Source organism: Gigantopelta aegis, chromosome 10 (assembly GCF_016097555.1).
Source record: "Gigantopelta aegis isolate Gae_Host chromosome 10, Gae_host_genome, whole genome shotgun sequence".
Classification (NCBI taxonomy): domain Eukaryota; kingdom Metazoa; phylum Mollusca; class Gastropoda; order Neomphalida; family Peltospiridae; genus Gigantopelta; species Gigantopelta aegis.
Genome location: NC_054708.1, coordinates 15,462,322 through 15,479,443, shown reverse-complemented (window position 1 = coordinate 15,479,443; position 17,122 = coordinate 15,462,322). Strand labels below are relative to the sequence as shown.

The 17,122-nt window shown below is 37.2% G+C and overlaps 2 protein-coding genes and 1 non-coding gene across 7 annotated transcripts in view; 1 reads left to right on the top strand and 2 right to left on the bottom strand.

The window, feature by feature from the left end:
* The window catches only part of LOC121384020 (DNA repair protein SWI5 homolog), a 12,372-nt gene extending 9,771 nt beyond the window's left edge, over positions 1 to 2,601 (bottom strand). Inside the window, exon 1 of one of the 4 annotated variants that reach the window (XM_041514157.1) lies at positions 2,554 to 2,601. In XM_041514157.1, the coding sequence (XP_041370091.1) occupies positions 2,554 to 2,586 (33 nt within the window). In that variant the 5' untranslated portion in view covers positions 2,587 to 2,601. Of the gene's footprint in view, positions 1 to 727; positions 791 to 2,476 lie in introns of those variants that run through there. The other 3 variants (XM_041514159.1, XM_041514158.1, XM_041514160.1) reach the window with 3 other exon arrangements.
* Positions 256 to 327, bottom strand: Trnah-gug. Its single transcript has one exon. It is a non-coding gene; the product is annotated as a tRNA-His (tRNA).
* A 254-nt stretch (positions 2,602 to 2,855) lies between the features above and the next one.
* Positions 2,856 to 17,122, top strand: part of LOC121384019 (outer dynein arm-docking complex subunit 3-like) — a 46,387-nt gene continuing 32,120 nt past the window's right edge. Inside the window, exons 1-5 of one of the 2 annotated variants that reach the window (XM_041514156.1) lie at positions 2,856 to 3,008; positions 4,432 to 4,542; positions 6,437 to 6,558; positions 9,156 to 9,233; positions 15,949 to 16,113. In XM_041514156.1, coding sequence (XP_041370090.1) covers positions 2,903 to 3,008; positions 4,432 to 4,542; positions 6,437 to 6,558; positions 9,156 to 9,233; positions 15,949 to 16,113 — 582 coding nt within the window. In that variant the 5' untranslated portion in view covers positions 2,856 to 2,902. The remainder of the gene's footprint in view (positions 3,009 to 4,431; positions 4,543 to 6,436; positions 6,559 to 9,155; positions 9,234 to 15,948; positions 16,114 to 17,122) is intronic. The other variant, XM_041514155.1, reaches the window with a different exon arrangement.

Sequence of the window (17,122 nt, the reverse complement as noted above, 5' to 3'; positions counted from 1 at the left end):
TAGCCGATGATTAATTAATCAATGTGCCTTAGTGGTGTCATTAAACAAAACAAACTTTTTTATATCAAGTTGCAGCAATGCGCAACCGTAAATTAATCGAAGCACATTGCCTGCAGTCATAAGAAATTATGAACAGACGAAAAATAATACGTACACGAAAATGCAGTCCCGATATTAAAATATATAAATCAATGTTTAAATATAAAATAAAATATTTAAAAAAAAATGGAAGAAAAAAAAAAAAAAAAGCTTGTATGCCGTGACCAGGATTCGAACCTGGGTTGTCGCGGCCACAACGCGAAGTACTAACCACTATACGATCACGGCCAACAACGGAAGCTTCCTGAAAACATCAATAATAATGTAGTCTACCGATTGATAACAAATGTTTCAATGTTGTTCACATTTTCTGTAATAATTACATGATAATAAATATTTATTTTTTAAAATATACTTTTATTACTTAATATATCTAATATTGTATTTGAAATTGTACTGCAAAATAACATATTTTCGTTTAGTTCAACTATCAGATGGAGTGCTATAACATTGCCACAATGTCGGCGCCAAATTTAAAGTCTCAACACATCGTTTCCTTTTTGTTTTTCTTTTTATTATTTAAAAAGAAATTGTTGTAACAAGTCATATAACTTGTTAGTTCTCTTATTCTGCTAATCATGTTCAGACAATTATAAAACAGAGAATGAGCACAAACAGTCAAACACACCTACTACGGTGACCTACCCTTTCATCATTCATGATCAACAAAGAGGAAATAACTCGATCGGGGCGTGACCAGCCAAACACATTCACGGAGATTTTATTTCACAAAACTTTTTAGCAGGCGCGTGTGCATTCTACCCTCAAAATGCGTAGTGATTAGTTTTCAACCCTATATAGCTTTTGGTAGTCAAGCTAATGTGAATACAGTTTCGTTTAATTCGGGCAAAAACCAGCCTGCCCCCTCCCCCCTCCCTTTCAAAAATGGGAACCCGTATTTCTATGGACAAGATATTAATAGTACAGCACATACAGACATCCCACTTGGTTCACCACACGAATTAGTACCAAAATATACACCTCGTGGTATTTGTTATATAGGAGAAAATGTATATATCCATCATAATGATCATTCACTTCAACCATTATTTTGTTAGTCAACGAACACCATCTACTGACAAATACGAGATTCACTCCAATTATAGGCCTACCTAACTCAGTTAAAGTTTGTTTTGTTTAACGACAGCACTAGAGCACATTGATTAATTAATAGTAGGCAGTTGGATGTCAAACATTTGGTAATTCTGACACGTAGTCATCAGAGGAAACCCGCTACAATTTTCTTAATGTAGCAAGGGATCTTTTATATGCACATGTTTATGTCCAAATGTCCGTCTAGCTCTCTTACAGTAAAAAGTAAAGTTTGTTTTATTTAACGACGCCGCTAGAGCACATTGATTTTTTATCTTATCATCGGCTATAGGACGTCAAACGTATGGTCATTCTGACACTGTTTTTTTAAGAGGAAACCCGCTGTCGCCACATAGGCTACTCTTTTTACGACAGGCAGCAAGGGATCTTTTATTTGCGCTTCCCACAGGCAGGATAGCACAAACCATGACCTTTGTTGAACCAGTTATGGATCACTGGTCGGTGCAAGTGGTTTACACCTACCCATTGAGCCTTGCGGAGCACTCACTCAAGGTTTGGAGTCGGTATCTGGATGCCTCGACTGGGATCCGAACCCAGTACCTACCAGCCTGTAGACCGATGGCCTGCCACGACGCCACCGAGGCCGGTTAGCTCTCTTACAGAGTACTTGGGCTAATATATATATATATATAACTAGCTGTGTAAAACCTAATGACTGTCCTATAGTGTAATTGATCAGTTTTGCGGGGCGGGACGTAGCCCACTAGTAAAGCGCTCGCTTGATTCGCGGTCGGTCTGGGATCGATCCCCGTCTGTGGTCCCATTGGGCTATTTCTCGTTTAAGCCGGTGCACTATGACTGGTATATCAAAGGCCGTTGTATGTGCTATGGTGTCTGTGGGATGGTGCATATAAAATATATATTGTTACTAATGGAAAAATGTAGAGGGTTTTCTCTCTCAAAATTACCAAATGTTTGACATCCAATAGCCGATGATTAATAAATCGGTGTTCTAGTTGTGTTGTTAAACAAAACAAACTTCTTCTTCTTGATCAAATTTTCAGTTCATGGTCTGTCCATGCAAATGTGTTTTTTATGTATGCAAAAAAACAACAACAACTAAATAATAGTAATAAACAAAGATACAAACAATAATAAATAAATAAATAAAATAATAATAAAAATTAATAATAAATAAATAAATAAAATAAAATACCTAATTACTAATATAATATACGGGGTGTTTTTTTAATAACTATTAACCACAATTATTGCATAAAGCAGGGCTTTATCGGTAAAAAAAAAAATTAAAATTCTTGCTTACCCCACCACTATAAAACAGTGTAATATATTAATTAAGGCAATCCGTTTTGAAAACGTATCTTTGGTTTTTATGCTTACTAATGCTAGTATTAATGATATTTTGGATTTCATAAAGTATATCTTTTGGTGACATGTAAAACCACTTTTTTTGCACAATAGTTCAATGTGCCCCCCATCCTCCACGTGACTCCTCGACTATGTTGTTTCTCGATAGTCACCTGGAGGACGGGTGGGGCGGGGCGAATTTTAAACACATTATACTATTTTTTATAAACTACCGTATATGCGTTTATATATGCATTAAGATAATAATATAAGAATATTAATTATCTCATGTAAACATCCACATCAGGAATAGCATGTCTTTTATTTATTTAAGCGATAATTATTTATTTATTTATTTTTTACTGCAGGTCTTGTATCTGGGATGACGTCATCTCTTTGTTCAACCATGACGTCATCATGGAGTAACCCACACTTAGTTGTGCAAGAGTCAGCGATGGGTGTTTCTGACAATCACAAAAAACACAAAAGTGAGTATTGTTGACAACGATCTAGTGTTCCGCCCACTCCCTCTTCTGACAGGTAACACTACCCCACCAACACTGCACATATTGCCAGTAATCCAGTCAAGAGTCCCCCCCCCCATCGTGTCTACTCCCCGTCCCCTCACTTGATAAAATCCGGTAGGCCTATACTAAATAGAGAGACATTGGGTCTGCGCACAAATACACTCTACGACATAGTGCAAAGGCGTAGAGCCCATTACGCAGAGCACGCACGTGCGCAATGCAAAAAATATATATATCATAATAATAATAATAATAATAATAATAAAAACAAAAATCCGGGAATAGGTCGAGGCTGTCTGTAATTGTTCTATAAAATATCCTCTTCCCTTTTTCGGTAATTAAGTTTCTCCAATAAAGCGGCGTGCGTAATGCTAATTTTTCTTTCTGGCTACGCCCCTGTAGTGCTTTGGTATTTCTTTTCCTATTTGGAATTTTTCAATTGATTTCATAAAATAAGATAATGTAAGATAATTTATTTTACGTAGGTCAGCCGGCCATGGATTGGTTGCGGTTATCACGTGACAAATGACGTAAGAGTGGACTACATGGTCATCAAATAACTATTTGAGACTGGTCAAACCCACCCTGTCCAATGAAAAATTAGGGGTTTTTTAATATATATTTTCCAATAAGAAAACACTTTGCTCCCCAGTCTAGACACGGGTCCTACCACCCATGCATTAATTAATGCACATGCGCCTAGTACGCTAGCTACCTAGCTGTTTAATCATGTACATTAATTTTATTGTTATTGGTTTTATATACTGTTCACTGTTTTATTTCTTATTTTGTATTATATTTTGTTTCATTCTTATGAACCACAAGGCGTATAAATTTAACCAAAACATTATTGGCAGGAGGGTACTGTCGGGTTCTTTCTGTAGTGTGTGTATTATTGGTTAATATGTGAAATATTTGTTATTGGCGACTCGAAAATGATCATTGTAATGGTATTTAATGTCAAACATAGTTATTGTTGTATCAGAGCGGGAATCATGGCCAACCCGATGGTAGGCAACTATTCCGTGTTTTCGCTCTCTGACTGCAGAGAGCGATCATAATATAATGTCCAACTCTCTCATAATGTGTAGCTCTCCAACGGCAGAGTACTGAGCGCTAGTATGCAGATATTTATTTCACTGGCGTAGGAAGCGGGGGGCAAGGGGGGGGGGGGGGGGGGGGGCAAGGGGGGCACGTGTCCCACACTTTTTAGCAGCAGCGATGGTTTTTATATATTTATACATGTGTTTGTGCCCACCCACCCCCCATTTTGGCACCTTCCTACGCCCGTGTATATTAATGAACTAGTCCTCCTGAGCATGCTCCATATTTTAGTTTATAACAATTCAATATATATATATATATATATACAAATTTTTTTCAGTGCCGAAGAATAAGAATACCTATGCACTTTTTCCTTTGGCTACCATGCCTGAAACCGTTATGCCCCGTGAGGAGAAACTGGAGGAAATGAAAGGCAAAATTTACCTAAAAAGTAAGCACTGTTCCAGATGAGTGGAGGGCTGTGTGTGAGTGTGTGTGAGTTGGTCAGTTTTTATTAATTCCCTACCGGTCGAAATGGAGGGGACTATTGGTTTTATATCCGTCCTTCTGTCTTTCTGACAGTTTTTTCTGACTCTTTTTCTGTCTGTCCGTTTGCATCACCTATAATTTTCTGGATATTTTGTTGAAATTTGGTGTATATCTTTATTAGGTTCTGTTACAGATCAAGTTTGACTTTCATGGCGATTTACGCATTTTTCACAGAGTTATTGCCCTTGAACTTAGGAAATATGAAGAAAAAAAATTCCATATTTTTATTTTTATTTGTTTATTATTATTATTATTATTTTTTTTTTTTTTGCAATGCCTATAGACATTGAGATGGAGTTTTGTATATAGCTTTATCATGTAGGCCTACTGTTACAGATAAAGTTTTACGTCTGTGGTAATTTACCCATTTTTCACAGAGTATGGCTCTTCCACTTAGGAGGCACGGACGTTTGTTGCACCTGAATACTTGTAGAATGCTTGTTTGTATGTTTGTTTGTTTGTTTATTTATTTATTTATTTATTTCAATCATTCATTTATTTCAATCATTCATTTATTTATTTATTTGTCTGCCTGTCTATTTTTATCTTGTTTTGGGGGTATTTTTATTGGGGGGGGGGGGGGGGGGGGAGGGTCTAGTTGTAGATTTGAGATTCTAATGACAAAAGTAGCCAATTAAAAAACAAATAATACAAAACTTATAACACTATATAAATAAAACAAAGTAAACATTATAATTTTTATTTAAAACTCAAGATATTGCAATTCGCTTAGTTCCATGGAATATTTTGTTCAGTATTGCATCTAGATTCGCTATGTACGTTTCAGAGATCGCTACACAAATTTAAAACGTTACACATTAGTTGCTAATCAATTTTTAATTGACTAGAAATATTGCTAATCAAGATTTTGAAAACAAAATGTTCCCTGAGTTCTTTCCATTATAAGCATCTTTAGTATAGTAGCTATTTAAAGGTGCAGACCCTAGTTTTAACCTGTAAGAAATGGACACTAAGTTTAGTTAATATACAAACCTGAAACTCATTAGGATAAAGTTACAGTAAAGTGAAAGAAGAGTCTGCGACATTAATACAGGAAATATAATTGAAAATAGACTAGAACTTGAATCAATAACCGCTACTTCTCAGACACACGTGCATTTTTAAAAATATGAAAAATGCCATTTTTGGTACTACAAATACCAGGATGACCAGAAAAACACTTCAATTCTACGGAAATGGATAATCTAAAGAATAAACAATAAGTAATGTTTGATTTTAGTGATCATAAATGGCTCTGATAGTGAAAAATATGCTGTAGTGTTTAAAAACTAGGGTCTGTCCCTTTAATGTGAGCTCTGTATTCGAGACTCTCAATGAAACCCGTGAGCATGTTGCTACCTATGCACAACTAAGCGGAACAGCACACCAAGGGAAATTTAATAAAAAAAAAATGTTTTGTTTTTTTAAATGTAATATAATAATTTTAAAATATTACCACCATCCCCACCATTATTTAAAAAAAGAAAAAGAAAAGGAAACAAAAAGAAAAATGTAAAATGAAAAAGAACAAGGAAGCTGAATATTCACAAACTATTTATAAAAACTGTATTTATTATAATTTATTTGTTTATTTCTAAAACATTTTTTAATGTAATATAATAATTTAAAATCTTTCTACCATCCCTATAATTATTTAAAAAAACACAAAAAACAAACAAAAAAACAACAAATGTAAAATGAAAACGAACAAGGAAGCTGAATATTCACAAACTATTTTATAAAAACTGTATTTATCGTAATTTATTAATCTTTTTCTAACCATTCTTTTCAATCAGAGAGAGATGCGGAAATCTTTGTGGAGGAGACCAATCAAATGTTGGGTAAAAATGAAAAGATAATATTCACACTGAGAGAACAGAACAAAAAGAAACGGAAACGCCTGTCGGAAGGCTTGAGCGTTAGTACACAATTACATGTATTTCATGATTACCTCAGTGTGGCAGGGGCAGATCCAGGAAATATTTTGGGGGGAAGGACTAAGGAAAAAGAGCATATATACAGTAGAATCTCGTTGGGTCGAACTCAAAAGGGTTGACCACACTGCAATGCTCGAACAAAAAGTCCCGAGTTACATTTACACGATGCTGACCGAATGGTTAGGTCGAACTACCCGATGGGTCGAACACTTTCTGGGGCACCGACAGGGTTCAAGCCAACGGGATTCAACTGTATATGGTGAATTTTGTTTAATAGGCAAAAATAAGAATCACTTGAATATATTTAGGTCTGGTGGGGGAGGGGGACAGATCCCCTAGTATCTCCCTTGGATCCGTCTCTGTGAAGGGCAAATCAAGCAGTTGGCCAGTGCCCATTACCATAGTTAGGGGCTTAACAAAAACAACGTAGAGGTGGGGTTTGGGAGGAATGAAACTCCCTGCTCATATATACTTTCTATGAGAGCTTCATATGATGCCGCCCCAAAAGTTTGCTAACTAGAGTCTAGACCCCGCCTGCATAATGTCCTGTAAATGCACCTGAAAACAGTACATAGCCTAAAGTCAGTGGGTGCATGGTGAGTGAAACTTAACCATGGAATAGCAATATAGGACAATCTCCTGTTCCTCCATAGCCTAAAGTCAGTGGGTGCGTGGTGAGTGAAACGTAACTATGGAATAGCAATATAGGACAATCTCCTGTTCCCCCATAGCCTAAAGTCAGTGGGTGCATGGTGAGTAACCATGGAATAGCAATATAGGACAATCTCCTGTTCCTCCATAGCCTAAAGTCAGTGGGTGCGTGGTGAGTGAAACGTAACCACGGAATAGCAATATAGGACAATCTCCTGTTCCTCCATAGCCTAAAGTCAGTGGGTGCGTGGTGAGTGAAACGTAACCACGGAATAGCAATATAGGACAATCTCCTGTTCCTCCATAGCCTAAAGTCAGTGGGTGCGTGGTGAGTGAAACGTAACCACGGAATAGCAATATAGGACAATCTCCTGTTCCTCCATAGCCTAAAGTCAGTGGGTACGTGGTGAGTGAAACGTAACCATGGAATAGCAATATAGGACCATCTCCTGTTCCTCCATAGCCTAAAGTCAGTGGGCGCATAGAGAGTGAAACATAACCATGGAATAGCAATATAGGACCATATCCTGTTCCTCCATAGCCTAAAGTCAGTGGGCGCATGGAGAGTGAAACACAACCATGGAATAGCAATATAGGACCATATCCTGTTCCTCCATAGCCTAAAGTCAGTGGGTGCATGGAGAGTAAAACACAACCATGGAATTGCAATATAGGACCATCTCCTGTTCCCCCATAGCCTAAAGTCAGTGGGTGCATGGAGAGTAAAACACAACCATGGAATAGCAATATAGCACCATCTCCTGTTCCTCCATAGCCTAAAGTCAGTGGGTGCATGGAGAGTAAAACACAACCATGGAATTGCAATATAGGACCATCTCCTGTTCCTCCATAGCCTAAAGTCAGTGGGTGCATGGAGAGTAAAACATAACCATGGAATAGCAATATAGGACCATATCCTGCTGCACCGAAAAGGGATCTTTAAACTAAGAAGGGCACTTTTGGTATTTTTCTGGGGGTGGGGGAAGTAGTAGGTGGGGTGGTAGCTGACCTCAGCCCTGCTATAAATACAGTAGAATCTCATTGGATCGGACGCAGAAGGATCGAATACACCGCAATGGTCGAACCAAAAACGAAGTCCCGGGTTACACTTACATGTTGTTGACCGAATGATTGGCGAACTACCTGATGGGTCAAACACCTTTTCAAGCACCGACAGGGTTCGAGTCAACGGGATTCAACTTTATATACAATCATGGTTAGCCATCTTTATAAAATGTTTTAATTATATTGAGAAAATAATATACATTCTAACCACCATCTAATGAAAACTTCTTCAAGTCTTTTAATCATTGCTTTTTGTGTTTTAAATCACATAAATATTTTGAATGATTTTGTTTTCTTTTGTTTAATAAACTACTAGTGAAGCTATAACGTTCTCTGCTAAATATAAACTTTATTTTGCTTAGAAATAAAATCAAAGAAACTTTCTTTCTTGATCATAAGCTTTAAGGCCAAACAAAATATACTGCTAGTCTCTGGTCAACATGCGTGTCGACATTTTTTACCATAGTAGCTATAACAGTGCCAACTTTATAAGAAATAATGCTGTGCTGTTTAACTAATAATATTGTGACACACTATGACGTTTGGGTGTAAATAAGATCATTTGGGGACAAAGTTGAAGTCATTAAAGTTGCCTTGGCTATTATAAATTGAATGTGATAATTTTTGACATTCCTGCAAGTATGAAGCACAGAACTGCTTTACACACTGTATGAATGGTGTATCGCATTAGTGCGAAGAACATTCATACATAAGTGTGTAATGCTTTTAGAAAAAGAAGAAAAAAAAAGAAAGAAAAAACCCCAAAACAAAACCCAAACCTCATAAGCTGCATTGTCACATCAATTTTGGTTTGATTATACGTGTATATATTTTTAGTCTTAATTGTGGTTTTTTCCTCCAGTTTGACAAACATGTCATTGAAAATGCCTTTGAGAACCAAAAAGAAGACAAGCTGTCAAAGAAACATAGCACTGTGGATGTATGTTACCGCTTATTATATATTTATATTTATTTATCCATCGGTCCGTCCGTCCATCTGTCTGTGTCTGTCTGTATGTCAATTATTATTATTTATTTAATAAAGAATTTCAGCGTACAGTTGCAATACATATATGAATTTTATTATGCAAGAGAAAAAAGTAGTTTTTTCCCATAATTATGAATATATGTGTTTGCTGTTTAAATGCATGCATCAGATTTTGTGTGCAGTACATGTATACAACCAAAAACTTAAAACAAACTACTAAAGGCGATGCTACACTATACAAGTTATTCGTACGAGAATAGCCATAAGAATAGCTGATTGTGATAAGACAACTTTTAGATTTCATTGGTTGCTATACAATTAACTATTCTCCATCGTAACTGGTATATCAAAGGCCATGGTATGTGCTATCCTGTCTGTGAGATGGTGCATATTAAAGACCCCTTGCTACTAATGACAAAAATGTAGTTTGTTTCCTCTCTAAGACTATGTATTAATTACCAAATGTTTGACATCCAATAGTTGATTATTAATAACTCAATGTACTCTAGTGGTGTCATGAAACAAAACAAACTTTAACTTTTTTACTAGTCTTGTACGAGGTACTCGTATCGTGTGTTGTGGTTTTAAAATATGAATCCTACATAATTTTTGTGAAGGAAAAGAATATTTCTTTAATGACTCCTAAGCACATTTTACACCATGGCTATTTCAGCTTATGGTTAAGAGGGAGAAAAAGAGGAAACCTGCTGCCTCTACATAGGCTACCAGGGTATACACTTGGGATTTTATTTGACTGGCCAATCGGGCCACTCACAGCAACACTTTGACTTGCCTGTACAACTTTTGAATGGCCCACGACCGAATTTCGTTAAAAAAAGAACTTACTTAAATTGCACTTTAAAACATATTATTATATTATACAGACAATAATAACAACACAAAAGAAGGAAACAAAACTTGTTTTTGTTTTATTACAAAATGTTGTAATTAAATTATAATTATTATGTTGTCATGGGACCCACACAATCCCTGGAGTAGCTTCATCTCTCATTATCTTTAGAACAGCCGTCTTGTGTGCCTCATTCTCTTCGTGTAACTGAAAGAAGATGTTAACAAATTGAATCACAATTGACAACATTCAGCAGGCTTTATTCATTTATTTATGCAATATACTGATATTGCTGTTACATACTGAGTAATTATTTAATGTTATAATATATAATTTTAAACAATATCAGTGATACTGTGAAACTCAACTTTTAGGCCTTAAAAATTATCTTAAGAAGATTATCATTTGTCACAGGGGTTTGGTAAGTGTGTGTGTGTAGGGGGGCAATGTTCCAGCCCCAATCAGGAATTTATTTGCCTTTATAAGTTTGTTTTCTAACATGTTGGTTGCCCAATCCCACCCCCATCGGATCCCCACCAGTGCCACCCCCTGCACATATAAAATAATGGGGGGGGGGGGGGTAGGTAGGAATGAGTGCCCACACAAGATACCCCACATATCAATCCAAATTGCTGGCTGTTACAGTGCTTTCAAATTATGTAAAGCCTATGATTGTGGTTGCTAAATACAGATTACTTATCATAATTTATATTACAAACCTTTATACTTTCTATCTTCATTGTGGAACATCCCTTTACAAACATACTGACATTGTCCCCTGCAGAGTGAACATCGTGCTTTTGAGTCACCTCTTGATGTACACAAATGTTACAAAACATTTTCCCGTCTTTATGTTGTAGCCATGGATGGTCTTCGCACCATGACAGCATGATTTTTTTTACTCTGCTCTCTGTTTTGTACACTTTATTTTTTCTTGTTTTGTGTCATCTTTATTTTGTTTGTTTGTTGTTGTTTTGGGGTTTGTTTGTTTTTTGGCTCGAACACACCCGACAAGTAATGCCACATGTTTCCGAAATGACGTTTGCAACCAATAACATGTTTACCATAACGGTATTACAAGTATGCAACATGTGTTCAGTGGATGTAGGCATGTGTAAAACGATTGAACAAACAACAACTCGTTTGTTGACAGGTCACTCACAACATCGTGAGTGACCTGTCAAGAGTTCAGTTAATTTGAAGTTCCCACAAACTCGCACGTGCACAGGCAATCATAGCTGTTGTTGACATCATTCGCAGTGACGACTGGGTGTTTGGTATAGTAGACTCGGTATATTCCATAAGAAATGAAAACGTTCCAACACAATGTAACTTCGGAAAACCTCAGGCTCATAAACAAAATCTTTCAGCAAAGCATATCGTAGCGGAATGTGACGAGTTGTTCCGATTGTAACTAAATGGAAAGTAAAGATGGACATGACTGAGGTGTTCCAATTGAACCTACGAATATATTTACGTGGACAAGGTTTTCCGAATACGTAATCAAAACTGGCCAAGGCATTCCAAATGGTGTTAGATTGTTTGATAGAATGGGGACGTGGTCGCTATTATGTCCTATATGGGATTGGTTGCGCAGATACTAATAGGAAGCCAGTTGAAAACAATAAATAAAAAATAACTTTCCGATCTCTAACAAACATTAGTTATTTGCATTTTGATACATAGGCCTAATACAATATGCGGAAATATTCGGTCGCCAGGCAAGCGACACATGATAAGGTTTTGACTCGCCCAATGCTAGTTTAACTCGCCATGGGCGATTGGGCGACCGTAAAGTGCACACCATGGGCTACTCCTAGCAAATAAACAGCAAGGGATCTTTTATATAAACATTTCCATAGACAAGACAATACATACCTTCCTGCCTCGGTGGTAAAATGGTTAAGCCATGGGACTATAGGCTGGTAGGTACCGGCTCCAACCCAGAGTGAGTTCTTAAGGGCTTAATGGGTAGGTGTAAGGTCACTACACCCTCTTCTCTCTCACTAACCAACTAACAACTAACCCAGATAACTGAGGTGTGTGCCCAGGGCAGTGTGCTTGAACCGTAATTGGATGTAAGCACAAAAATAAGTTGAAATGAATGAATACATACCATAGTCTTTGATGTATTATTCATGGAGCACTGATTGGGATGGGGGGGGGAGGGGGGGGAATATGAGTTTGTCGAGTCTGCTTCACTAACAATTAGTAAATGTGTTACAGCATGCTATACAGAGTTTGTTATATGAGCTTGTGTGTTGTACTGATTTTGCAAACAAGTATTAGGATTCTTGTATTTCCCGAGCGAGAGTGAAGGTAAAACATGAATCCTGGCACAAGTTTTGTAAAATCAGTACGACTCAAACACAAGTGTTTCAATTTCTTTATTATCTATATTATTGTTTTTATAAATAACAAAGTGTTAAAATGTTTCAAATGTAACTAAAAGGAGACAATGAAATGATGTAATTTTTATGAATAATGTCATTTTGGTAAGTGATGTCATCTTTCCTAGTTTTAGCTTTTTGCATTCCCATGACTTGATATATTAGGTAGAAGACTACAATTAATTGTGAAATGTCAACTGAGATTTATGAATATTGGTCTTTGGCATCATAAAGTTAAAATTGTTTTGCTTAACAACACCACTAGAGCACATTGATTTACTAATCATTGGCTATTGGATTGGCATCATAAAAGCCAGCCTATGTTTTCAAATTAAACAAACATACAAGTGTTTGTAGTCTGATCAACCTAGTCACTTGGGAAGGTTAAGGTTATTTTTAACCAATCAAATGTGTTTTGTGAAGGCATGGCATATTATTATATTATGTATGCTTTGTATGATTTTTATTAACTTGGTTTTGTTGAACCATGTGGATAATAAATACATGAATATCATTTCACATCATATTTACCAACATTTGGTGAATGTGTTATATGTACGTTAATGTCATTTCACATCATATTCATTTACATTAATTTTGTTAAATGTGTTACAGCGTGTTATATGTACGTGAATGTCATTTCACATCATATTCACCGACATTAATTTTGATAAATGTGTTACAGTATGTTATATATATACTACTCAAAAGAATTTAAGGGTCAGACGATATTTTCGACATTATTTTCTGAATGTCAATTATATTAGCTAGACCATAATGTCACGCATGGTATTGTTCCATTTTGACGAAAGTGGGTCTAAGCAACCCATAAATGAATTAAAATCCACTGTCATTGACACTGTCGACTAGTTCTAATGGCGAAAACATGCTTACATTTGCACGTAAATTAGGGCGAAAGCGAAAGGTCTGCTAAGTGCCCATAACTTGCTTTTTCACAAAGCGCTTCATTTGCACGCTTTGCACGTGTATTCCATGTTCCCAATGCTGAATTTCCGTATAATTGGAGCTTGCGTTCGTGTACGGTGCACACTCCAAATTCGACAATGGTACGACTTCAACTGACTAACCACTGCACGCTGATTACGTGACAATCTGCGGACTGCGACTGGAACTCGAGTGTCTGATCAAACCATACGCAATCGTCTGAGAGCCAATAATCTACGCTGCCGTCGCCAGGCTGTTCGACAACCACTCCTACCATGTCACAGAACGGCCAGACGTCACTGGTGCACGCTTCATCTGCAGTGGCAACGTGTTCAGTGGGGTCGAGTGATGTTCACTGATGAGTCCAGGTTTAGTCTCCAGTTCAACGACGGTCGGGTTCGTGTCTACAGACGTCCTGGGGAGCGCTTCGCTGACGTTAACGTTAGACAATGTCACCGGTTTGGTGGTGGCAGCATCATGGTGTGGTGGGACATCTCTATCCACCACAGGAACCCCCTCTATGTGGTGGATGGCAATCTGAATGGAATCCGCTATCTGAATGAGATTATCCGGCCGTTGGTTCTCCCAGGCCTTCAGCAGATTGGCGGCGGGGCAGTTCTGCAGGATGACAATGCCAGACCCCACCGCGCCAGGGTGGTAACGGACTTTCTCAGACAACAAGGTATCGCCAGGATGGATTGGCCAGCATATTCGCCTGACTTGGCCCCAATAGAGGACGCCTGGGACGAATTAGGCAGGAGAGTTCAGGATAACCATGCCCCTCCGGCCAACCTTCATGATCTGGGTCAGCTTCTTATGGCAGAGTGGCAGGCCATTCCCCAAGAGTTCTTCAGACGTCTGATTAACAGCATGAGGCAACGATGTGTCGAGTGTATTCGCGCCAGGGGTGGATTCACACACTATTAAACAAATGTTCTAATGTGTAAAATCCATGTTTGACAACCTTCAACTTTGACAGCATGTCATGTGACTTTCTTGTATACAGTGACGTTTATTTGTGGTTTTTTGTAAATATGGAACAATAAATAAATTTTTTGTTGTAGTTTACATCATCAATCTAATACACTCTGAAACTTATTTGGTTATAAATTTTTTACCCTTAAATCTTTTGAGTAGATATATAGAGAGAGAATAATACATAAGTGGCCATTGGATGCCATTTATCTCACAAGTTGTTTTAAAATATACCTAATGAGCGAAAGTGAGTTTGATACATTTTTAAGCAACTAGTTGTGAGATAAATGGTATCTAATGGACACGAATGTATTATTCTATTTCTTACATATCCTCAAAAAAACAGGTTTTAAGCAAATTTTGACATCTTTTTCGACTAAAAGTTATTTACAGCTGTTGCACTTGTAGCTGACTTACACATCACAGACACACGATTGTCAGGTTAACTATACGTCACAGTCTAATCAATTTCCATGGTGCTGTTTTTTTATTGGACGCATGGCATTGGTGACCTAGGAGCAGCCAGTCGTATGTCTTGAAATTGTTAACACACGTACATGTGTAAACAACTATGTGTTATCAAAAATAATGCATGGTGTTCTCACCAATGAGTGTGTAAGAAAGATTATTATATGAGCTTGTGTGTCATACAGATTTTACGAAACGAGTGTCGGGATTCATGTATTGCCCGAGCGAGAGTGAGCATAATACATAAATCCTGACACGAGTTTCATAAAATCAGTACAATTCACACACAAATGTAATAATTTCTTTATTATCCACATTATCCATAATATATATTTTTTTTAACAAATAACAAGGATGATGTCAAAACATTTCAAATGTAACTAGAAGGAGACGATGGAATGGTGTCGTTTTGGTAAGCGATTACACAGAGCTAAGACTGGAGAAGCCGCATTAAGTTATGACATAGCTTCCCAAAATGACGTCATTCAGTGTGCACGTGAATTCATTATGACACACGTGTCATACTGGTTATATTTCCTTTAATATTTTGAACCATGTGGATTAGTGATGAACATTGTAACAATTGATTATAATCGAAAATTGATCAGTTTGGTTCTGTCGATGTGATGATCGATTATAAAAATCCATAATCGATTGTGTGGGAAAAATTAAACTGTAACTCTTTGCCTAGTTTAGAGGATAGAACTGGGGTAAATGTGTTGGGGTTGGGGTTGTTTTTACGGGTATATAAACATATTTATATATTAAATAGTTATTAAAGGTAAAATGATCGATTTGTAGTATCTAAACTTGTAAACATGACAATAGGTGTTTCTTGTGTTCATATAATTCAAACCGACTGTGTAACTGAAAGTTGTTTGGTTGGTGTAAACCGATTATGACTGATGATTGATGATGAAATCCCAACCGATTCCCAACACTAGTGTGGATAATAAATTATTGTTATTTCACATATTATTCACGAACATTTGTCATACATACATTAATGTCATTTCACCATTTGTTAAATGTGTTACAGCGTGTGATATATGTGATGGAGCACAAAGTGGGCAAGGCCAAGAACCGTCTGAACTGTATGCTCTACGAAGCGACCCAGCGTGAGAGGAAGCTGGCCGAGCTGGAGAACAAGTTGTTCAGGCTGATCACGCTCGAGTACCGAGACCTAGACAAAGAGCAGAAAAAGGTGAGAGATACACGGCAGATAGACTGAACTCCACGGAAAACACAACACACAGTTTGCAGTTGTTAGTAGTCTCCTACCCGTCCAACCAGAGGGGACCATAGGTGCCCTGCCCTGCCCTGCCCTGCCCTGCCCTGCCCTGCCCTGCCCTGCCCTGCCCTGCCCTGCCCTGCCCTGTCCTGTCCTGTCCTGTCCTGTCCGTCTGTACTGTCTGTCTCTCTGTCCATCCATCCATCCATCCATCTGTCCGTTTGATCCACATATACCCTAGGTTTTTTTAAGGTTTTTTTGACAATGTCTTGAGATATCGCACTGAAATTTTGTTCATAGCTTTATCATGTATTGTTACAGATCAAGTTTTAAGTTCATTGCAATTTACCCATTGTTGGCAGAGTTGTGGCCCTTGAACTTAGGAGATACGGAAATTTGTTTTCCGGACTTTTTTTGCGATACCTGAAGATACTGAGCTGAAATGTTTTATATAGCTTTATCAAGTACTGTACTACCCATTTTTATATAGCTTTATCAAGTACTGTACTACCCATGTTTTATATAGCTTTATCAAGTACTGTACTACCCATGTTTTATATAGCTTTATCAAGTACTGTACTACCCATTTTTATATAGCTTTATCAAGTACTGTACTACCCATGTTTTATATAGCTTTATCAAGTACTGTACTACCCATGTTTTATATAGCTTTATCAAGTACTGTACTACCCATGTTTTATATAGCTTTATCAAGTACTGTACTACCCATGTTTTATATAGCTTTATCAAGTACTGTACTACCCATGTTTTATATAGCTTTATCAAGTACTGTACTACCCATTTTTATATAGCTTTATCAAGTACTGTACTACACATTTTTATATAGCTTTATCAAGTACTGTACTACCCATTTTTATATAGCTTTATCAAGTACTGTACTACCCATTTTTCACAGAGTTATGGCTCTTGAACTTAGGAGATAAAAAAATGTGTTGGGCCCAATAGGGGACATGTATTGCTT